Consider the following 23,164-nt stretch of genomic DNA (forward strand, 5'->3'; position numbering starts at 1 on the left):
ACTTTTGGTGATCAAGGGGTTAAATGTGTACCTCATGCTTACTGACGTGTGTGGGGGGGTGTTCTGTGACACAGACAGAGATCGCAGGTTCAGCTATGCTGAATCCTGTGATCTATCCCTGTCTGTCACTAAGAAGATCGGCCTGCTTTGTTTACACAAGCGGGTGGACCTTGTCACACGTTCCCCAATGATCAGGGAAGAGAGGCGGTGATCACAGCCTCTCCCTCTCTGGCCCGACTCCCGCTGTGTCTAAACGGGAGCGAGCATCCAGTGGCGTGCGCGCGCTGCCAAGACAGCTAGGAATCCAGCGACGTAGGTCTACATCAATGGAACCAGGGCTGCCACTGTGCCACAGTAGTAGTACTGTGAGCAGTCGTAAAGTGGTTAAGCAATGATCCAATCGTTAATGCCCTGCAAGACCGCTGGAGCCCACTAGGGTAAACCAGGACTCTCTCCAGGCACCCATTGTACCCTGTCCTACCCAATCCCCCCCCTCCTTTCTGTCCCCTGTCACCCACTATAGCTCCATATATGCTCTGCTTATCTGGAGTTACTGGGCCCCTTACCCATGATATATCTGTGCCCATTACCATGTCCTACAATCTTACTTGCTCACCCACTCTTACAACTTGTGGTTTTCCTATGTTATTGGCATTCCTGATGCAACATGCTTTTCAAGGTTTCACGGTTATCAGCTCATTTGTTGTTCTGAGTGTTTTTTTAATTGTTTATACTTCATGTATATTCATTGATTAAGTTCAATTGTACAATTTTCTCTATTTCGTCTAAAAAATAAAACTATTTGAAAAAGGAATAACATGGAGGGGCGATTTTAAGCTGCAAAAAAAAAAAAAAAAACGCCCAAAACTCCTAAAAGCAGCTATAAAAACGCCCTGTGTGCAGGAGGGCTATGAATAGATTGTACTCTGTGTACACATTACCTAAAGGTATGGGAGGATCAAAAATGCATATTTTTAAAATTGGATTTAATTAGAATTATGAAATAGTGTTTAAATTGGGGAACTAACAATTTCAAGTTAGAAAAAATAAAAATACAGGTCTACGTCTGTGTGTATATATACCATCAAAATTCATCTTCTTTTTCTCTTTGCAGGCTGAATAAACTTCTCTAAAATTGTATTACAGTAAATATCCTGATGAAATTAGTGATATGGACAACTTCCTGTTGGTTCTCTTCGTCTCATTTTTACTTGGTAAGTTTTCAAGTAGTCTTAATTGTATTGAATGTACAGTCTCTCACAAAAGTGACTACACCCCTCACATTTTTGCTAATATTTTATTTTATCCTTTCATGTGACAACGCTGAAGAAATTACACTTTGCTACAATGTAAAGTAGTGAGTGTACAGCTTGTATAACAGTGTAAATTTGCTGTCCCCTCAAAATAACTCAACACACAGCCATTAATGTCTAAACCGTTGGCAACAATAGTGAGTACACCCCATAATTGAAAATGTTAAAATTGAGCCCATTGTGTCAATATTTTGTGTGGCCACCATTATTTTCCAGCATTGTCTTAACCCTCTTGGGCATGGAGTTCACCAGATCTTCACAGGTTGCCACTGGAGTCCTCTTCCACTCCTCCATGAGGACATCACAGAGCTGGTGGATGTTAGAGACCTTGCGCTCCTCCACCTTCTGTTTGAGGATGACCAACAGATGCTCAATAGGGTTTAGGTCTGGAGACATGCTTGGCCAGTCCTTCACCTTTACCCTCAGCTTCTTTAGCAAGGCAGTGGTCATCTTGGAGGTGTGTTTGGGATCATTATCATGTTGGAATACTGCCCTGCAGCCCAGTCTCTGAAGGTAAGGAATCATGCTCTGCTTCAATATGTCACAGTACATGTTGGCATTCATGGTTCCCTCAATGAACTGTAGCTCCCCAGTGTTGGCAGCACTCATGCAGCCCCAGACCATGACACTCCCACCACCATGCTTGGCTGTAGGCAAGACACACTTGTCTTTGTATTCCTCACCTGGTTGTCGCCACACACGCTTGACACCATCTGAACCAAATAAGTTTATCTTGGTCTCATTAGACCACAGGACATGGTTCCAGTAATCCATGTCCTTAGTCTGCTTGTCTTCAGCAAACTTTTTGCAGGCTTTCTGGTGCATCATCTTTAGAGGAGGCTTCTTTCTGGGATGACAGCCATGCAGACCAATTTAATGCAGTGTGCGATATATGGTCTGAGCCAAATAAGTTTATCTTGGTCTCATTAGACCACAGGACATGGTTCCAGTAATCCATGTCCTTAGTCTGCTTGTCTTCAGCAAACTTTTTGCAGGCTTTCTGGTGCATCATCTTTAGAGGAGGCTTCTTTCTGGGATGACAGCCATGCAGACCAATTTAATGCAGTGTGCGATATATGGTCTGAGCACTGACATGCTGACCCCCCACCCCTTCAACCTCTGCAGCAATGCTGGCAGCACTCATACATCTATTTCCCAAAGACAACCTCTGGATATGACGCTGAGCACGTGCACTCAACTTCTATGGTCGACCATGGCAAAGCCTGCTCTGAGTGCAACCTGTCCTGTTAAACCGCTGTATGGTCTTGGCCACCGTGCTGCAGCTCAGTTTCAGGGTCTTGGCAATCTTCTTATAGCCTAGGCCATCTTTATGTAGAGCAACATTTTTTTTTTTTCAGATCCTCAGAGAGTACTTTGCCATGAGGTGCCATGTTGAACTTCCAGTGACCAGTATGATAGAGTGAGAGCGATAACACCAAATTTAACACACCTGCACACCATTCACACCTGAGACCTTGTAACACTAATGAGTCACATGACACCAGGGAGGGAAAATGGCTAATTGGGCCCAATTTGGACATTTTCACTTAGGGGTGTACTCACTTTTGTTGCCAGTGGTTTAGACATTGTGTGTTGAGTTATTTTGAGGGGACAGCAAATTTACACTGTTATACAAGCTGTACACTCACTACTTTACATTGTAGCAAAGTGTAATTTCTTCAGTGTTGTCACATAAAACGATAGAATAAAATATTTGCAAGAATGTGAGGGGTGTCTCACTTTTGTGAGATACTATATATATTTTTTATAAACCACCACTAGGATGAGCTATAAGTATGGGGGCTTTTTTTTAATATTCTGGGCTTCTTTTTAATCATATACATCAGGGGCGTCCAACCTTTTGACCTTCCTGGGCCACATTGGAAGAAGAAGAATTGTCTCTGGACACACATACAATACACTAACAATAAGTACAGCTGATGAGCAGAGGAAGTCAGGCAGATCACAAGTTAATGATCACTGATATAGATACATCTGAATAATAAAAAGGAATTTTTTTTCAACTTTTTTATTATAAAAGTAAAAGAGGGTAACATAAAACTAGTGTGCTTTTTGACAAACTAAACACATCAACGCATCTTGATAAACTAGCTAGTGATCGACCGATATTGTTATTTTATTGCCGATATTGGCCGATATTTTCGTACATTAAAATGTATTTATTATTATTTATTTTTTTTTGAGAGGTTCTCTTGTGGAGGGATCTGGGGGTCTAAAAGTCCCCAAACCCCTCCTCTGCACTTAAAAGCAGCTGTTTTGAATGTTTTAATTATTTTGAATTTGGTGCAGAGTACATGGAGACCCGATCAGAGCCGATTGCGGCTTTGATCGGGTCTTCTCTTCGGCGGCTGTGCAGGCTGGTTGCCCGGGTCTCCCAGTGGGATGGGAGACCCAGGCGAGCTGTGGAAGGCTGTGGGAGGGGGGGAACGTCCCCTCCCGCTCCTTGTAATGACAGCGGAGAGGCTTCTCAGCCGCATCGGTTGTCATTACAAGACAGCCGACCGTCGGCTATGGACGCCGATACCGGAGTGATGCCTCTAGCTGCAGGCATCACTCCGGTACAAGCACTTTCCTGAAATATCGGCAATATCGGTAACCTCAGGGGCCGATTCCGATATATCGGGGAAAGTGCATATCGGCCCTCGATATATCGGCTTTGCCGATAATCGGTCGATCCCTAAAACTAACACATCAATATCTGGTTCGATAGATGTAGTAGCAATTCTCAATGAATTCTAAAGGTGCTCCTGAGATATTTTGGTTCTAATTTTACCCTTCATGTGGTTCAACCTTGAAAACAGTCACTCACAAATATAGGCGCTGCCGAAAACTGATGACATGAATAAGGCATGATTGTGAAGAGTGGGAGATTTTTCTTTGGGAAGATAAAACTTATAAAAGTCCACTAAAGAGACATTATCTAATTTTTCTTCGGCCGAATATTCTCGCAAACTGTAAAATTATTTTTACAAAAAGTAAAAAAAAAAAAAAAAATCGACCTTTTTTAGGTAGCAGTCCAGGCAAAACCTAAGGATAAACCTGCTCTGTGCCACATTCTAAACCTAATCTATCTAACCCTGTAAAGCAAAAATGACTGCACTTACCTATTTCGCAGCTGTTCCAGTCCGGTCCCAGCATCAGCTGTCAGCGTTGACTTCAGAGTGTAGGTGGGTGCAGGAGAGGCTGCCGACAACGGAAGCCCTATAGTAAGTCTATGGGTTATGTCACTTCCCAGGCATTTCACAGCCGTTGTCTGTCGTCTCCTGCACAGAGCTTCCGCCGCTGGAGACCGGACTGGATCTGGTCCAGAATAGATAAGTACACTGATTTTTGCTTTACAGGGTTAGGTAGATTAGGTTTATAATGTGGTACAGAGCAGGTTTAGAGCCCGTTCACACTGGGGCGACCTGTCAGGCGACCTTGTCGCCTGACAGGTCGCCGTAGGTCGCCTCCCATAGGGAAGCTGCGGACCCGTTCTAATAGGAGCGACACAAGTCGCTCCGACTTAGAAAAAGGGTCCGGAGCTTCTTTGGGGCGACCCGGAGCGACCTGCATTGACTTCAATGTTATGAAGTCCGTGCCGGCTTGTGAGGTCGCCCCGGCAAGTAGCGTCGCCCCAGTGTGAACGGGGTCTCAGTGTTAGTTAGGTTTTTACAATAAAAACTCAAAATATTGCGCTAGAATCAATAAAAATAAAAAAAATACTGTAAACAAATAACTATGAGTCGCTAGCACGACATTACATTGGTAAGGAACAATTATAAATATAAACAAAGCAGCAGCGCTCATAAAATAAAAAATAAAAAAGTCCTCCAGTGAGATGCAAAAAACACTGTGGAAAGAGTTCAGTAGGTCCACCACCAGGGGGAGTCAAACATACAGCTTCTTACCAAATGCATAAGGTTAACCACTTAAGCCCCGGAGGATTTGGCTGCTCAAAGACCAGGCCCTATTTTGCGATTCGGCACTGCGTGACTTTAATGGACAATTGCGTGGCCGTGCGACGCTGTACCCAAATTAAATTGACGTTCTTTTTCTCCCACAAACAGAGCTTTCTTTTGGTGGTATTTGATCACCTGTGCGATTTTTACTTTTTGCGCTATAAACAAAAAAAGAGCGACAATTTTGAAAAAAATAACAATATTTTTCACATTTTTTTATATGAAATTCCCGGAAAAAAAAAGGTAAAAATCTATTTTTTTTTACTTTTTAGGCCAATTTGTTTTCTGCTACATATTTTTGGTAAAAAAAATCGCAATAAGCGTATTTTGATTGGTTTTCCAAAAGTTATTGCGTTTACTAACTACGGGAAAGATTTATGTCATTTTTATTGTTTTTTTTTAACTAGTAATGGCGGCGATCTGCGATTTTTTTTGCGGGACAGATCGGACCTTTTGACTGACATTTTTGACACTTTTGGGGGTACCAGTGACATTACTACAGTAATCATTGCTATACATATGCACTGTTACTGTAAAAATTACACTGGCAGGGAAGGGGTTAACTTTATTAGTGATCAGTGGGTTAAATGTATCCCTAGGGGCGTGCTCTTAACTATGGGGGGCGTGGCTTGTGATGTAACCACAGAGACATACGATCCTACATAGCAGGATCGTGTAGTCTCTGCAGTTAGATCAGGGAGAATGACAGGCGACTTTGTTTACATTAGCCGCCTGCCTTTCTCCCTCTCCAGCAGAAGATCGCGGGTGGCCGGCGGACATCGGAGCCGCCGGTCACTCGCACGGGGATGTCAGGGAACGAGCGGGGGTGGGAGCGCACCTCCTGCAGCGCGCGCTTGCCCCCTAGAGGCTCCTGGGCGAACGACGTAGTGCTATGTCGGTTTGCCCAGGAGAGCCAGACTGCCGCAGAAAATAGTCGTTCGGCGGTCGGCAAGTGGTTAAACAGCCGTTCAAACAAATATGCTGCTGTTGTCTGGTCAATGGATCTGATAATGTAAGTCCCATCGGCTCCAATCGCAAGGTATATTCCAAAAGAGATGAAGAGATAATCATTGCGCAAACATCTTACACATATTTTAAAAACAAAATGTAGAGTGTAAAAAGAGTCCTCCAGTGGAATGCAACACAAACTTATACTTATAGAACACTGATATGGCTTCTCGACTGTCAGCCTGCTTTTTGGCTGCAGGCGTTTATAGGGCTTTTTTTAGGACATGTTTGGAGTCAGGCATGACATCTGAACTTGTGTATAGGGGTATATATATATACACATAATTATATGTATATATACACCTAGACATATATAGGTGTGATAGGAGCAGAAATATATACTTGCGCTAATTAAATAATTAGCACTAATATCACTCCGCTCCTATCACACCTATATATGTATAAGTGTAAAAATACATATAAGTATGTGTGTATATATTCCCCTATACACAAGTTCAGATGTTTTGCCTGTCTCCAAAGACCCCAAAAAAATGCCTGCAACAACACACCTGGGCGTTTTTTTTTTTTTTGGCGCTAGCGTTTTTTTGGGCATTTTTTTGGGCGTCTTTGGAAGCAGGCAAAACATCTGAACTTGTGTATAGGGGTGTATATATATATATACACACCAGTAAAAACGTTAAGGAAGGCGCCTAGCTCTTTCTAAAGATATTAAAACCTGCTGCCCCTTTAATTGTTTGAAACAATAAATAGATATAAAAATGGGTAAAGAGGCGCTGGTGATCTTTTAGCTGGATATAAATCTTAGTTGGTTACGTATAAAAATCATATATAAAAAAATATATAGACAATATAGTATATGAGATACGTGCATAAAAAATATACTTATTAAGGTGCTTATTAATATTAATAATTTATGTCCCAAATTTTTAATAGTGTATAAGTTATATAAATACGGTATTGGTATTTTAGGTGTAACAAACAAAAAAAATTTTTTTGTGCTTATAGTGCATAAACTTAATTAAAGTGCAAATGCTGACCTTAATTTACCAATAAATTATTACTTATTATAAAAGTGCTTAATATCTCCACCAATAAGTTATATTCACATATAATAAATAGAAAAAATTAATAGTGCTCAAAAATTTGTGAAAAAAGTCTCTATGTTTCTGGATTTTTCATGCAACCAAATTGTGCGTTTTTTGTGATCTTTAATTCTTTCTTTAAAAAGTGCTCCAAGTGCTGGGGTGTGTCACACGTGGCCTCTTACCAGCTTTCCACAGGTCACAAGGACCTCCAGCGCATGTGATCCCTTTAAATTGGGTGGATCAAACCTCTCCTCGGTACTTTGTATATCCTGCTCCAGCTTTCCACAGGTCACAAGGACCTCCAGCGCATGTGATCCCTTTAAATTGGGTGGATCAAACCTCTCCTCGGTACTTTGTATATCCTGCTCCTACGTTACTCGAGGTGGACAATATAGTCCATACCATGGGTTGCTGCTGGGAAGAAGCTGGAGGCTGAGCTGGGAAGCAGAAAGTGCAGGGTCTAACGGTTACTACACCCCAAAAACCTGGGGTTACTTGTACCTAGGATGTTCTTCAGAGAAGAAATAGAAGTGTAAGCCGTCACACTCTACATGTTTTGCGGTTGCTTGCTTCTTCAGGAGAGATGTTTGAGGGAGCAAAATACTAAACGTCCTCCTCCTGTCTGGACTGCTGAACTGTCTGGACACTTCAAAATGCAGCTGCCTTCTCTACTCTGACGCTGTAGCTGGTAAGCTGAGCCGATCCTTGTCTGAGACAAGAGGAGGAGACTCAGACAAGGATCGGCTCAGCTTACCAGCTACAGCGTCAGAGTAGAGAAGGCAGCTGCATTTTGAAGTGTCCAGACAGTTCAGCAGTCCAGACAGGAGGAGGACGTTTAGTATTTTGCTCCCTCAAACATCTCTCCTGAAGAAGCAAGCAACCGCAAAACATGTAGAGTGTGACGGCTTACACTTCTATTTCTTCTCTGAAGAACATCCTAGGTACAAGTAACCCCAGGTTTTTGGGGTGTAGTAACCGTTAGACCCTGCACTTTCTGCTTCCCAGCTCAGCCTCCAGCTTCTTCCCAGCAGCAACCCATGGTATGGACTATATTGTCCACCTCGAGTAACGTAGGAGCAGGATATACAAAGTACCGAGGAGAGGTTTGATCCACCCAATTTAAAGGGATCACATGCGCTGGAGGTCCTTGTGACCTGTGGAAAGCTGGAGCAGGATATACAAAGTACCGAGGAGAGGTTTGATCCACCCAATTTAAAGGGATCACATGCGCTGGAGGTCCTTGTGACCTGTGGAAAGCTGGTAAGAGGCCACGTGTGACACACCCCAGCACTTGGAGCACTTTTTAAAGAAAGAATTAAAGATCACAAAAAACGCACAATTTGGTTGCATGAAAAATCCAGAAACATAGAGACTTTTTTCACAAATTTTTGAGCACTATTAATTTTTTCTATTTATTATATGTGAATATAACTTATTGGTGGAGATATTAAGCACTTTTATAATAAGTAATAATTTATTGGTAAATTAAGGTCAGCATTTGCACTTTAATTAAGTTTATGCACTATAAGCACAAAAAAATGTTTTTTGTTTGTTACACCTAAAATACCAATACCGTATTTATATAACTTATACACTATTAAAAATTTGGGACATAAATTATTAATATTAATAAGCACCTTAATAAGTATATTTTTTATGCACGTATCTCATATACTATATTGTCTATATATTTTTTTATATATGATTTTTATACGTAACCAACTAAGATTTATATCCAGCTAAAAGATCACCAGCGCCTCTTTACCCATTTTTATATATATATACACACACTTATATGTATATATACACCTAGACATATATAGGTGTGATAGTAGCAGAAATATATGCTTGCGCTAATTAAATAATTAACACTAATATGGCTTCTCTCCTATCACACCTATATATGTGTAATTGTATAAATACATATAACATGTGTGTATATATACCCCCTATACACAAGTTCAGATGTTTTGCCTGTCTCCAAAGACCCCAAAAAAATGCCCAAAAAAACGCTAGCGCCCAAAAAAAAAAAACGCCCAGGTGTGTTGTTGCAGGCATTTTTTTGGGGTCTTTGGAGGCAGGCAAAACATCTGAACTTGTGTATAGGGGTATATATACACACATAATTATATGTATATATACACCTAAACATATATAGGTGTGATAGGAGCAGAAATATATGCTTGCGCTAATGAAATAATTAACACTAATATGGCTCCGCTCCTATCACACCTATATATGTGTAAGTGTAAAAATTCATATACGTATGTGTGTATATATTCCCCTATACACAAGTTCAGATGTTTTGCCTGTCTCCAAAGACCCCAAAAAAATGCCTGCAACAACACACCTGGGCATTTTTTTTTTTGGCGCTAGCGTTTTTTTGGGCATCTTTGGAAGCAGGCAAAACATCTGAACTTGTGTATAGGGGTATATATACACACATACTTATATGTATATATACACCTAGACATATATAGGTGTGATAGTAGCAGAAATATATGCTTGAGCTAATTAAATAATTAACACTAATATGGCTCCGCTCCTATAACACCTATATATGTGTAAGTGTAAGTGTAAAAATACATATAAGTATGTGTGTATATATACCCCTATACACAAGTTCAGATGTTTTGCCTGCCTCCAAAGACCCCAAAAAAATGCCCAAAAAAACACTAGCGCCAAAAAAAAAAAAACGCCCAGGTGTGTTGTTGCAGGCATTTTTTTGGGGTCTTTGGAGACAGACAAAACATCTGAACTTGTGTATAGGGGTATATTATATACACACATACTTATATGTATTTTTACACTTACACATATATAGGTGTGATAGGAGCGGAGCCATATTAGTGTTAATTATTTAATTAGCGCAAGCATATATTTCTGCTACTATCACACCTATATATGTCTAGGTGTATATAAACATATAAGTATGTGTGTATATATACCCCTATACACAAGTTCAGATGTTTTGCCTGCTTCCAAAGACGCCCAAAAAAATGCCCAAAAAATCGCTAGCGCCAAAAAAAAAAAAAAACGCCCAGGTGTGTTGAGCAGGCATTTTTTTTGGGGTCTTTGGAGACAGGCAAAACATCTGAACTTGTGTATAGGGGTATATATACACACCTACACATAAATAGGTGTGATAGGAGCGGAGCCATATTAGTGTTAATTATTTAATTAGCGCAAGCATATATTTCTGCTACTATCACACCTATATATGTCTAGGTGTATATATACATATAAGTTTGTGTGTATATATACCCCTATACACAAGTTCAGATGTTTTGCCTGCCTCAAAAGACCCCAAAAAATGCCCAAAAAAACGCTTGCTACTAAACCGGCAAGGTGTGAAAATAGCGGAGCCATATCCCTGTTCTATAAGTGACCTAATACAAACAATCTTTTTTTTTTTCTGGTTCTGGACATGCTATAGAGCTGAAACTTCACAGGTACACGTTTTAGACCACTCAGACACTAAATCCAAAGAATTTTTTTTTTTTTTTTTTTTAATTTTTTCAATAATTGGCTCTCTATAATGAATGACAATTTTTAAGAACTTTTTTTGTGTGATTAATAGTCCCTGGGGCATGACCCAGAACCCTAGGCACTTTTTAGGGGCATTTATTGGGTTTTAGGGCTTCAAAATGGTGTTTTTTGATTACCGAAGTTCAGGTCCCATTGATTTCAATGGGGTTCTGAAATCTGGGCCGAACTTTCGGGAAGTTCGGATGTTCTGGCCGAATCGAACTTTTCAAAAGTTCGATCATCCCTACCCCTAACTGACATTTTTGACACTTTAGGGGGGACCAGTAACATTACTACAGTAATCAGTGCTATAAATATGCACTGTTACTGTAAGAATGACTCTGGCAGGGAAGGGGTTAATACTGTGGCTGATCAAGGGGTTAAATGTGAGCCTAGGGGCGTGCTTCTAACTGTGGTGGTGGGGGGGGGTGTTTGTGGAATGACCATAGAGACCTGGGATCCTATATAGAAGGATCACAGGCGCTCTGTGATCATTCCAGGGAGAAGAATGGTCGGCTGTGTTTACAACAGCTGACCGTCCTTCTCTCTCAGCGGGGAACGATTGCGGGTGTCAGGTGGTAATCGGAGCCACCTGCCCACTGCATCGGCTTCCCCGCTGACGAGCGGGTGCGGGAGCGCATCGGCCGCACTCGCCCCCTAGCTGCAGGCACGTGACCAACGTAGCCCTATCTCGGTTTGCCTGGTAGAGCCACACTGCCACAGTATATATGCGGTAGGCGGTCGGCAACCGATTGAGGATCACAGCATTAAACATGTTATAGCTGTTTGCTGTTTTTTTGTTTCCATTATTTTTATTGCTTTTAAAGAAGAACAAGGAACATATAACAAATGTCAGTGTAACATACAATGTATCAAAACGTTTCATAGGTGTACAATTGCAGAAAATATAACTTGCAAAAAGACAGCGTTACAGTATATGATCATACCTCTTTAGATGCGGCAAAGAGTAATGAAGAGCCGGGCGGAACTGCGCTGACCCCCCGCGCCCCCGCACCCCAATTGGGCACATAATGTGCGGGGAGTAGGAGCACAATTCCCTACCCGCTCATTTTGTTGTTTGTTTCAATAAATGCCTTAATTTGCAAGTATAACAGGGTTAAACTTCTGGAATATATAGGCGAATATAAATGACAAATGTAGTATCATAACCGATGACCAACTTGTATAAGAAAAGGCACATAGGTCAGGATAGTAGCGGTAGACTGGTGCTGACCGAAAAGGCTGAAAGCCCTGTAACTAAGATCCTTAAACACAATTTGCTGTTTTTTACTGCACAACAACTTGCTTAAAAAAAGGATCTACAGTTAAGAATTGATTGTTGGTGTTTCTCATAATGCTGCTTACCTAGGAGTCTGTGTATAAAATATTTATTATCTGTCTGTGGTAAATATTCAAGAGGCAAACATTTCTGTCCATTCTCTTTTACGTGCAGTTCCTATATTGCCATGCCACTTGGTGGCAATCATTTTTTTTTTTTCCAGAAATACCTCAATCAGGAAAAAAAAAAAAAAAAATCATTATGGCCACTAGATGGCGCTGACCTTATAGGAAGTATTCTGTACATCAGGGGTGTCAAACTCAATTTTAATACGGGCCATATCAGCATTATGGTTGGCCTCATAGGGCCGGATGTATCTGTAAGACTAATTGTCCACAGCATCCTATCCCCCCCTTACATCAGATGTCAAGAGCCCCACCATCAGAAGTCAAATGTCTCCCACCTTCCATTACACAGTGCGCCCCCCCTTACCTTGTGCTGCTGTGGAGCAGAGCTGGGAATCAGAAAGTGCAGCATCTGCAGGAGGACCAGAGGAGGGACTGGACTTTGTTGAATGTTGAAACCAGAGTAGACAAAAACTAGGGGGTGCTGTGGCTGTACAGAGAGGCACAGGATCTGTAGGATGTGTTCTGTCCTCCTCCTTGCTGTTGACTGCTGAGGGGAGGGGGGCAGAATCAAGTCTCTTTGCGGGTGCATGGAGAAGTGCAGGATGCTAAAACAATGTGAGGGTGGGGACTAGGGGAGGTCATAGTTGCAGGAGAGGTGTGAGAGCCACAAAAAATGGCCTGGTGGACTGTATTCGGCCTTGTGTTTGACAAATGTGCTGTACATAATAAATAAAGTTTGGCAATTTTTGCCTGATTGTATGGATATTTGTCACGTCTGCACAACAAAAATTTTATTCATACAGTCGATTGCTTAGAGTTGTGCTCAGGGAAAAATAAACAATGGCATATAGGAGGTTGTCTATTAGTAGCATTAACACAGCAGTCCTTGTTTTTCAGAGTTCCTACTGCAACATAGTTTTATTATCTATTGATCTTGCCAGAAAGTCTGTTATTTTTCAGCTTCATTTGAGCAAGGTTTGCTTAATACATAAGGACCTCCTCCCCATAATAAATTGTGGCAATAAAGTAACAGAAATAAACCTAAGGGGGAAAAGTTAGCAACTATACTCTCCTCACCCTGAGGTTCTGCTCGGGCCACCTTGGAGAGGGTGACAACATGATTCTTACAGCAAGATCCCAAAGAATGTCCAGTATCCCAATTGTTGTAACCAGTGGCGACCCATCCATAGGGGGCGCAGGGGCGTCTTCCCCCCATCCATGCATCCGTCCCTCTAATCTACATGCAGGAGGCCGGACGCATGGATTCCAATGTTTTTTTTTTTAATCATGTGATTAGAGCCAGAGGCTCTAATAGGCTTCAAAAAAGGGTGGGCTTGGGGTGAAGAGCACTGCGCCCTGAGCCCACCCAGTTGTATGATAAAAACAAATGAATATTCGCTATTATCATACTGATTCTCCTCCCAGCCAATCAGAAAGCGGGTCCTGAGACCCCTTTCCCGATTGGCTGAAAAAAGAAGCGATTTTACTGGCCATTGCCCAGGAAGAGTGATGAAACGCACGGCTGGAGGAGAATCACAGCCATTCAGCCATCTGGGAAGGAGGAGGTAAGAATGCTGGCTGTCTGGCCGTCCGTCCCACGGGAGGGGGAGATGGATTTGCCTGCCGGCTGACGGGGGAAGGTGGATTTGCCTGCCAGCTGACCAGCCGGCCATCGTAGGGTGGTGGTGGATTTGCCCGCTGACCATCCCGCTGGGGGTGTGGGTTTTGCCACCCCCCCCAAAAAAAATTATCATGCACCAGCCACCTGGTTATAACATAATGCTTCTGCTCAGCATTCCAGTGGATCTTGCTGGAAAGATAAGGAAGTAATTCCCTGCAGTATATGACCCAGAGGTAGAGTAAGTATATGTTCCCTGCAATAACTTTATTGCCCCAATTTATTATGGGGTTGTAGGTCCTGATGTAATAAGTGGACCTTGCTTTTTAGTTCAAGGTCAGCTTTAATCATAATTCTATGTGTAATAAGATGATTCATTTTGCAACCTATCTACCGAGTGCAATGTTTAAAAAGTTAAAGGGTAACTCCACTTTTGTGTGGAAAAAAAATCAGCAAAGAAAAAATAATATATTGTATACAATTGTGACACAAATCATATTGTAATTGTAATTTGCGATTCAGCACTGCGTTATTTTAACAGGAAATTGAGCGATCGTTCGACGCTGTACCCAAATACAATTGATGTCCTTTTTTTCCCATAAACAGAGCTTTCTTTTGGTGGTATTTGATCAATTTTTAGATTTTGCGCTATAAACAAAAAAAGAGCGTACATTTTGAAAAAAATGACATATTTTTTACTTTCTGCTATAAAACATTCCTAACAAAAAAATTTGAAAAATGAATTTGTATTCTGCTACATATTTTTGGTATAAAAAAAAATCCCAGAAAGCGTATTTTAGATTTTTAGACTTTTTATTTATTTATTTTATTTTATTTTTTTTTTTATTAGTAATTGTGATTTTTAGCGGGACTGCGACATTGCGGTGGACAGATCGGACCCCTAACTGACATTTTTTACACTTTTTGGGGACCGGTGACCTTACTACAGTAATCATTGCTAAATAATATGCACTGTTACTGTATAAATGACACTGGCAGGGAAGCGATTAATACTGGGGGTTAATAATGGGGGTGATCAAAGGGGTTAAATGTGAGCCTAATATGCTTACTGACTGTATGTGGGGGGGGGGAATCAGTGACAGACACAAAGAGATTGGGGTTGTAGCTTAGCTGAAACTGCTAATCTCTCCCTGCCTGTCTCACAGAAGATCCACCTGCTTTGTTTACATAAGCAGGCGGGTCTTCTCTCGGTTTCACGGACGATCGCAGGAGGGCAGCGGCAATTGCCACCGCTCCTCCCGCGGCCCGCCTCCTGCTGTGTCTAAACACAGCAGGAGCACAGCTCCGGCGGCGCGAGCGACCCTTCAAAACCACATGCACTCCAGTCACGTAGTCCTACGTGACTGGATGCAGCCGAGCCGCCCTGCCGCAGTAATATTACGGTGTGCGGTCGGCAGGTGGTTAAAAATGACCTTTTCTTTTCAATCTGCAGCTGCTGTAATTTTCTGAAAATGCAATATGGCCTGGGAGCTGTTCTGTACACAGAATGTATACTGACCACACCCCCAGACACATCATTTCCTGCTTGTGTGATTGGCTCACCAATTTTCCCAGAAGTCTGCACTAAGATACAAGTCAGATTTCTGTCATCTCCTGCAACAAAAATCTCATTTTTGGTGAGATACTCCCAACAGGAACACGTCTAAAGGCCCAGCAGATTTCCTCATTAGAGCCCTGCAGCTGCCACAGCTGATAGATAATTATGAAACCACTCCCATTAGATCCACTCAGCACAAAGGAACAAACAATGATTTCTTCAGAATACCAATAGGTAGGAATCTGCAACAACGTTTGTTAAAATCATTGTAATGTACAGAGATCACCCAGAGGGGAATGTTTTTTTTTTCTTAAAAAAAGTGGAGTTATGCTTTAAATGACGCAAAAGCTACAGTTTAGCAGAATTTAACAGAATTGTATCATATTTTTTTCAGATACTCCCTGTGGAGCTGATGATTACACCCTACTTGTAGAACGCAGAGTCAGTGTGCAGAGAGGACTATGCGTGTACATTCCATGCAGATTTACGGTGAAGCCTGGATTTCTATCAGCGGAAGCCAAAGGAATCTGGTACAAGGGCGATACAAAGAGAGAAGTTGTTTCTTCTCAAAAACCTTCTGTGCATCCTCCAAAAAATCCAGGACGGATCTTCTTCACAGGAGACGCGTCAAAGTTGGACTGCTCTATGTCTATAAATGATGTTCAGCCTAGTGATGGTGATAAATCTTATTTATTTAGACTTCAAGATGTTGGAAAAAACAGCTACATCTATGAAGATTACATGATCCAATTAATTGTTACTGGTGAGTTCAGCTATTACAATCAAAACATTATTATCAAAAACAATGAACCTGAATTTTTTAATTTTCTATTTGGATTTGCTATATCTGCCTTAATGAGGCATGTACTTACACAGTCGAGAAGAAGGCTAAGGAAAGATTTAAGCCTATTTTATTACAAATCCACTGATTTTTTTTTTTTTTTTTACAAGAAATGTACCAAAGTATGACTTCTTTATAATATATAAATGATCTTCAGTTGATATTGATAAACAGTTTGTTTTGTAGCCACAACAACTTCAATTACATGAAGCAGTTGTTAATGATGAGTTATTATAAGCAAACAAAGAGATTATCAAATAAAATTTTTTTCTTTTTTCCTTTCCTTTTTAACCACTTCAGCTCTCAAAGGTTTTACCCCCTTAATGACCAGGCCATTTTTTGCGATTCGGCACTGCGTTTTTTTAATTAAAAATTGCGCGGTCATGCGACACTGTACCCAAATACAATCAATGTCCTTTTTTTCCCCACAAATAGAGCTTTCTTTTGGTGGTATTTGAACACCCCTGTGGTTTTTAGATTTTCGCTATAAAAAAAGAAAATGAGCAACAATTTTGAAAAAAAAAAAAAACGCAATATTTCTTACTTTCTGCTTTAAAACATTCCCAATAAAAAAAATGTAAAAAATATATATTTTTTTTTCAGTTTAGGCCAATTTGTATTCTGCTACATATTTTTGGTAAAAAAAAAAAAAATCCCAAAAAGCGTATTTTAATTGGTTTGCGCAAATTTTATAATGTTTACAAACTACGGGATAGATTTTTGGAATTTTTATTTATTTTTCTGTTTTTATTACTAATGGCGGCGATCAGTGTTTTTTAGCGGGAATGCGACATTGCGGCGGACAGGTCGGGCTCCTGACTGATATTTTTGACACTTTTTGGGGACCAGTGACATTAATGCAGTAATCAGTGCTAAATATTATGCACTGTTACTATATAAAGGACACTGGCAGGGAAGGGGTTAACACGGGGGGTTTATCAAAGGGGCTAATGTGTGCCTAAATATGCTTGCTGACTGTGTGGGGGGAAGGGTTCTGTGACATGCACAGAGAGATCACTGAAACCTTGTGCACGAAATCACGTAGTACCACGTGATTTTGCACAGCCGAGCCGCCCTGCCGCAGTAATACTACGGTGGGCGGTCGGCAAGAGGTTAATTTGCCTGCTCTATTGTTTTCTCTCTGTGGTTTCTAGAGAGCCTCTTCACCTCACCAGAAACCCACCGATCTCTGCATATTTAGGTACCTGTTAGGTGACCTAGGGATAGCTTCACACTAACTCCCCAATAAGGGTATATTGATTGGTTTGTGCAAAAGTTATAGCTTCTACAAACTATGGGATATTTTTATAGAATTTTTATTTATTTATTTATTTTCCTAGTAATAGCGACAATCAGAGATTTTTAGTGGTACTTCGACATTGCGGCAGACAATTTGGACCCCTAACTGACACTTTTGACACTTTTTTGGGGACTAGGAACATTATTTCAGTGATCAGTGCTAGAAATATGCACTGTTACTGTACTAATGACACAGATAGGGAAGGGTAAAAATGATATACTAAATTAGTATATACCCTCGCGCCTCTGGAGAGCCTAATTATAGGGAGTGCCTAAATAAATAAATAAATGTGTAACTAGTGATGTGTATAAATATATTATTAAATAAGTGGATAAATATTAATTAGCAGCTGCTATAGTTTAAAGTATATAGAGGTTTGAATCCCACAGGGATTAATATAGGGCTTGCTTCTAATTAGTCAGGGGTGAGCAATTCCTTGTACACACACCTGAGTAGTGAACAATCAAGTGAAGAAAATTAATCTCCTAAAGGTGATAGCAAAAATTGCATAAACATATGATAAAGTGCAAAGTGCTAGGTGAAGTTAATTTACATCAATAAATAAAATTAAAATCAATTCATCAAATTATTATAAAAGTCCCAATGTGAAATTTCTTCGTGATCTTGTGCAAATAGTGTCCTAGTAATATTTCTCCAATATTTCAGCTGCTGGTATAATCGGCATAGGTTGTAACATAAGGGGTGCACACTCACCGGACTTGTTGGGTCTCGAGTACCATATAGTACCAAGACCTTACGAGCTTATGGCTTCCCAAGCCTGTAGGTAACTGCTGGGCTCTATGGTTCACTCTGGTCCGTGATACTCCTGTGTTTGAAGACTGATCCTCCAAGTCCAGATCAAGAGAAGGACAAAAAAAGTGCTCCGATAGTGCAGTACCATTAAAACGTGTTTTATTTTAATTTGCCGTTAAAATATATTGTATAAAGTAAGAATCGAGTAAAAGCAAGTAAAAATAAGTGAACGCCAGCTATGGGTAAGTTCCTGGGAGTGGAGAGCGGCGACTGCCGGTTTGCGTCCCACCAGGCTACCCGGAAGCTTACAGCTTACCTACAGGCTTGGGAAGCCATAAGCTCGTAAGGTCTTGGTCTATATGGTACTCGAGACCCAACAAGTCTGGTGAGTGTGCACCCCTTATGTTACAACCTATGCCGATTATACCAGCAGCTGAAATATTGGAGAAATATTACTAGGACACTATTTGCACAAGATCACGAAGAAATTTCACATTGGGACTTTTATAATAATTTGATGAATTGATTTTAATTTTATTTATTGATGTAAATTAACTTCACCTAGCACTTTGCACTTTATCATATGTTTATACAATTTTTGCTATCACCTTTAGGAGATTAATTTTCTTCACTTGATTGTTCACTACTCAGGTGTGTGTACAAGGAATTGCTCACCCCTGACTAATTAGAAGCAAGCGCTATATTAATCCCTGTGGGATTCAAACCTCTACAGATAGGGAAGGGGTTAACATCAGGGGCAATCAAAGGGTTATGTATGTCCCTAGGGAGTGCTTGCTAACTGTGTGGGGGTTGCTCTGACTGGATAAAGACAGAGGTCGTTGTTCCTGCTTAGCAAGAAAACAACATCTCTATCTTCTTCCCTGTCAGAACGGTGATCTGCCTTGTTTACATAATCAGATCGCCATTCTGCCTCTCCCGGGAACGATTGCGAGTAACCTGCGAACATCGGGTCTGCCGGACCCGCTGATTGGCATCCCCTGTGTCCAATCAGTGTGCGATCGCACCTCCGGTGGTGCATGCACGTCAATTTGTGGCTATTGCACAAAATATAGTACAGGTACATGATTTCTCACAATAGGGCCGATCTGCCTTAGTAAATATGCGGTAAGCAGTCGGAAAATTATTAAAAAAATTGAATTCCTAATTTAAGAAATTCCTTTCTATTGCTCTCAGCCTTCTCTAAATCTCCATTTTTTTTTTTTTCCTGCTGTGATCTGACTTCCTGTTAGAGGGTGACTACGTTTGTTCTCCATGATCGCCCTGTATGTAGGAACATAGCCACCCTCTCTTTTTCACTCCTGAGATAAACTATGGACTATGGGATTTGTAGTGTGCATAGGGCAGATTGCAGGGCAATTAAGAAGTGGATGTTATTTTTGAAAAATAAGGATATTATTTAGTGTCACCTTAACAATGCAAAATTCCATGAAATAACATGTCTGGGTTATGCCCTGAACCTCTTGTGAAATTATATTTCTGTACAATGTACAGCAGGGATGTGCAGACTGTTGCCTTCCAGCTGTTGCAAAGCTATAAGTCCCATCATGCCTCTGCCTCTGGGTGTCATGCTTGTGGCTGTCAGAGTCTTGCAATGCATCATGGGACGTGTGGTTCTGCAAAATCTGGAGGGCCGCAGTTATCAGATCCCTAATGTACAGCCTGAGCCTACTACAACAAAAGTAACATTGATTAACCACTTAAGGACCGCCCGCCGCAGTTTTACTGCAGCAGGCAGCTCCTCCTGTGTGAACTGACGTAGTACTACGTTGGTCGCGTGCCTGGTGCTGGGGGCGAGCGCACGCCACCGACGGTGCGGTCCTGCCCCCACTCGACAGCGGTCAGTGGTCGGGATTGCCGCCGGCCACCCGCAATCGCTCCCCGCTGAGAGAGAAGGACGGTCAGCTGTGTTTCTCTCCGGAATGATCACAGAGCGCCTGTGATCCTTCTATATAGGATCACAGGTCTCTATGGTCATTTCCTAAGCCCCACCCCATACAGTTAGACTCACTACCCTAGGCTTACATTTAAACCCTTGATCACCCACAGTGTTAACCCCTTCCCTGCCAGTGTCATAATTACAGTAACAGTGCATATTTTTAGCACTGATTACTGTAGTAATGTCACTGCCACCCCCCCCCCCAAAAAAAAAAGTGTCAAAAATGTCTGTTAGGGGTCCGGCCTGTCCGCCGCAATGTCGCAGCCCATATGGAAGAAAAATATATTTCCAATATATTTAGGGAACAATTTTTAGAAATATATTGAATATGGCCCAAATTGTAGCATTTCAAATATATTTCATATATATTTGGGGGGGGGGGAAATGAATTTTTTTATTAAATATATATTTTTTTTCCATGTGGGAGTCCCGCTAAAAATTGCAGATTGCCGCCATTACTAGTAAAAAAAAAAAAAACAATAAAAATGACATAAATCTTTCCCCTAGTTTGTAGATTTAATAACTTTTGCCCAAACCAATCAAAATACGCTTATTTTGATTTTTTTTTTTTTTTTACCAAAAATATGTAGTAGAATACAAATTGGCCTAAAAGGATGAAAAATCTAGATTTTTAAATTTTGTTTTTTGGGGAATGTTATATAGCAGAATGTGAAAAATATATATATATATTTTTTTTTCCGAATTGTCGCTCTTTTTTTTTTTATAGCGCAAAACATAAAAAATTGCACAGGTGATCAAAGACCACCAAAAGAAAGCACTATCTGTGGGGAAAAAAATACATCAATTTTATTTGGGTACAGTGTCGCATGACCGCGCAATTTTCCATTAAAGTAACGCAGTGCCGAATCGCAAAAAAACGCCTGATCATTAAGGGGGCAAATCCTTCCGGTCCAAAACTGGTAGACCTTCCCACTTCCTGGCTGTATTAGAGCAAAAAAAAAACTGAACACTGGGGCAGGCAAGAAGGCATTTAAAGGCTGGCTTCTTACTTTGGTTTGAATGCAAAGTGACCTGGGATCTACGGTGGAAAATATCATACCGATTGTAAACAAGAGCAGTAAAATGTGAAGTCATTAATGAAACATTTATACATAAGGGTAATGGTAGAGCTTTACCTTCACCTAATAAGTTCCTCCTTTTTTTTTTAAAAGAACTGACAGAAAAACCAGTGATTACTCCGATGAAGAATTTATTGGCTGGTAAGGAGGTGACATTGACCTGCCAAAGTCCCGGAAGATGCAACGGCTCTGCTCCTCTGATAAGTTGGAGTGGAGGAGTACAGGGGACGAGTGTTACTTATCCAATCGTCCATCCAGATGGTAACAGGACATACTACTCCAATATCACATTCACTCCATCCAAGCAACACCACAAGTCATCCTTAACTTGTATTGTGAACTTCCAAGCAAGTTCTACATCAACCGAAAAGCAGATTATTTTAAATGTTGAATGTAAGTTCATGTTTATGTATCTTGCCATAATCTGTCAGTATCCAGAAACAATTGGTCATTTTGTTAGAAGAAAGATTAAAAAAAATTAATACAATTAGATATTTACCATAATGAGTATCCTCTCCTAACAGGGTAGTGAGAACTTCTGTCTCTAGTTGTCAGACAATAGCTTAAAGAGGAAGAAAACTTCCATCTTTAAAGGGTAACTCCACTTTTGTGGGGAAAAAAATCAGCAAATAAAAAAAAAAAAATATAGCATATACAATTGCGACACAAATCATATTGTAATTGAATGTTATCAAAAATTACCTTTCCCTTTCAATCTGCAGTTGTTGTAATTTTCTGAAAATGCAATGCAATACGGCCGCCTGGAGGTGTTCTGTACACAGAATGTATACTGACCACACCCCCAGAAACATCATTTCCTGCTTGTGTCATTGGCTCACCCATTTTCCCAGAAGTCTGCACTAAGATACAAGTCAGATTTCTGGCATCCCCTGCAACAAAAATGTCATTTTTTGGTGAGATACTCCCAACAGGAACACGTCTAAAGGGATGCAGGACCAGCAGATTTCCTCATTAGAGCCCTGCAGCTGCCACAGCTGATAGATAACTATGAAACCACTCCCATTAGACTTGCTCCGCACAGAGGTATAAACAGGGATACAGAAGTTAAAATTGCAGGGTGCCCAAACTTTTGCAGACATCATTTTTTTTTGTTTTCTGTTATTTTGAAAGTGTAAATGATGGGAAAAAAATCTAACTTTTGTTGACATATTATAAGAATCTCTAATCTGTAATTTGATGCCTTTTGGAGATTTTTCCATCTTTCCTTGGCTTCTGTATGCACATTAATACAAATTTTTACCTGGGGTGCCCAATCTTTCGATCCCCATTGTATGTATATATATATATATATATATATATATATATATATATATATATATATATATTATTTATATATATATATATATATATATATATATATACGTATATATATATATATATATATATATATATATATATATATATATATATATATATATATATATCTTTTTACCTTTATAATCCCCTATAAATAAACAAAAATATCACTAGATGCAATTATTTAAAAAAGAAAAAATGCAAAATAATACAATTTTTGCTCAAAATAAATTGTAGTCACTCAAGCATGCATTACATATGTTGGGAAAAGATATGGCAGCTCATGTGATTAGGCTCTCCTGGTCCCCTCAGTTTTTTTTTTTTTTTTTTTTTTGGCACTCATGAAGCTAAGCACATTTGTAAAGCATTTTTTTTTTTTTTTGTTTTTTTTTTTTTGTTTTTTCTTAAGAAACTGTGTCACTGTGATAATGTGATACTGCTGTTTTCTCAGCACCATTGATATATTTCAGGTCTGAC

General features: G+C 40.3%; 1 protein-coding gene across 1 annotated transcript in view; it reads left to right on the top strand.

Annotated features, from left to right (window-relative positions):
* Positions 1-1,171: 1,171 nt before the first annotated feature.
* LOC309568989 (sialic acid-binding Ig-like lectin 12) overlaps positions 1,172-23,164 on the top strand; it is a gene marked incomplete at both ends in the record, with an annotated part of 46,571 nt that continues 24,578 nt past the window's right edge. The window contains 3 exons of the mRNA XM_082274752.1: positions 1,172-1,214; positions 15,835-16,203; positions 21,464-21,763. Coding sequence (XP_082130878.1) covers positions 1,172-1,214; positions 15,835-16,203; positions 21,464-21,763 — 712 coding nt within the window. The remainder of the gene's footprint in view (positions 1,215-15,834; positions 16,204-21,463; positions 21,764-23,164) is intronic.

The sequence above is a fragment of the Pelophylax lessonae genome, assembly GCF_965119305.1.
Source record: "Pelophylax lessonae genome assembly, chromosome: 12".
Classification (NCBI taxonomy): Eukaryota; Metazoa; Chordata; class Amphibia; order Anura; family Ranidae; genus Pelophylax; species Pelophylax lessonae.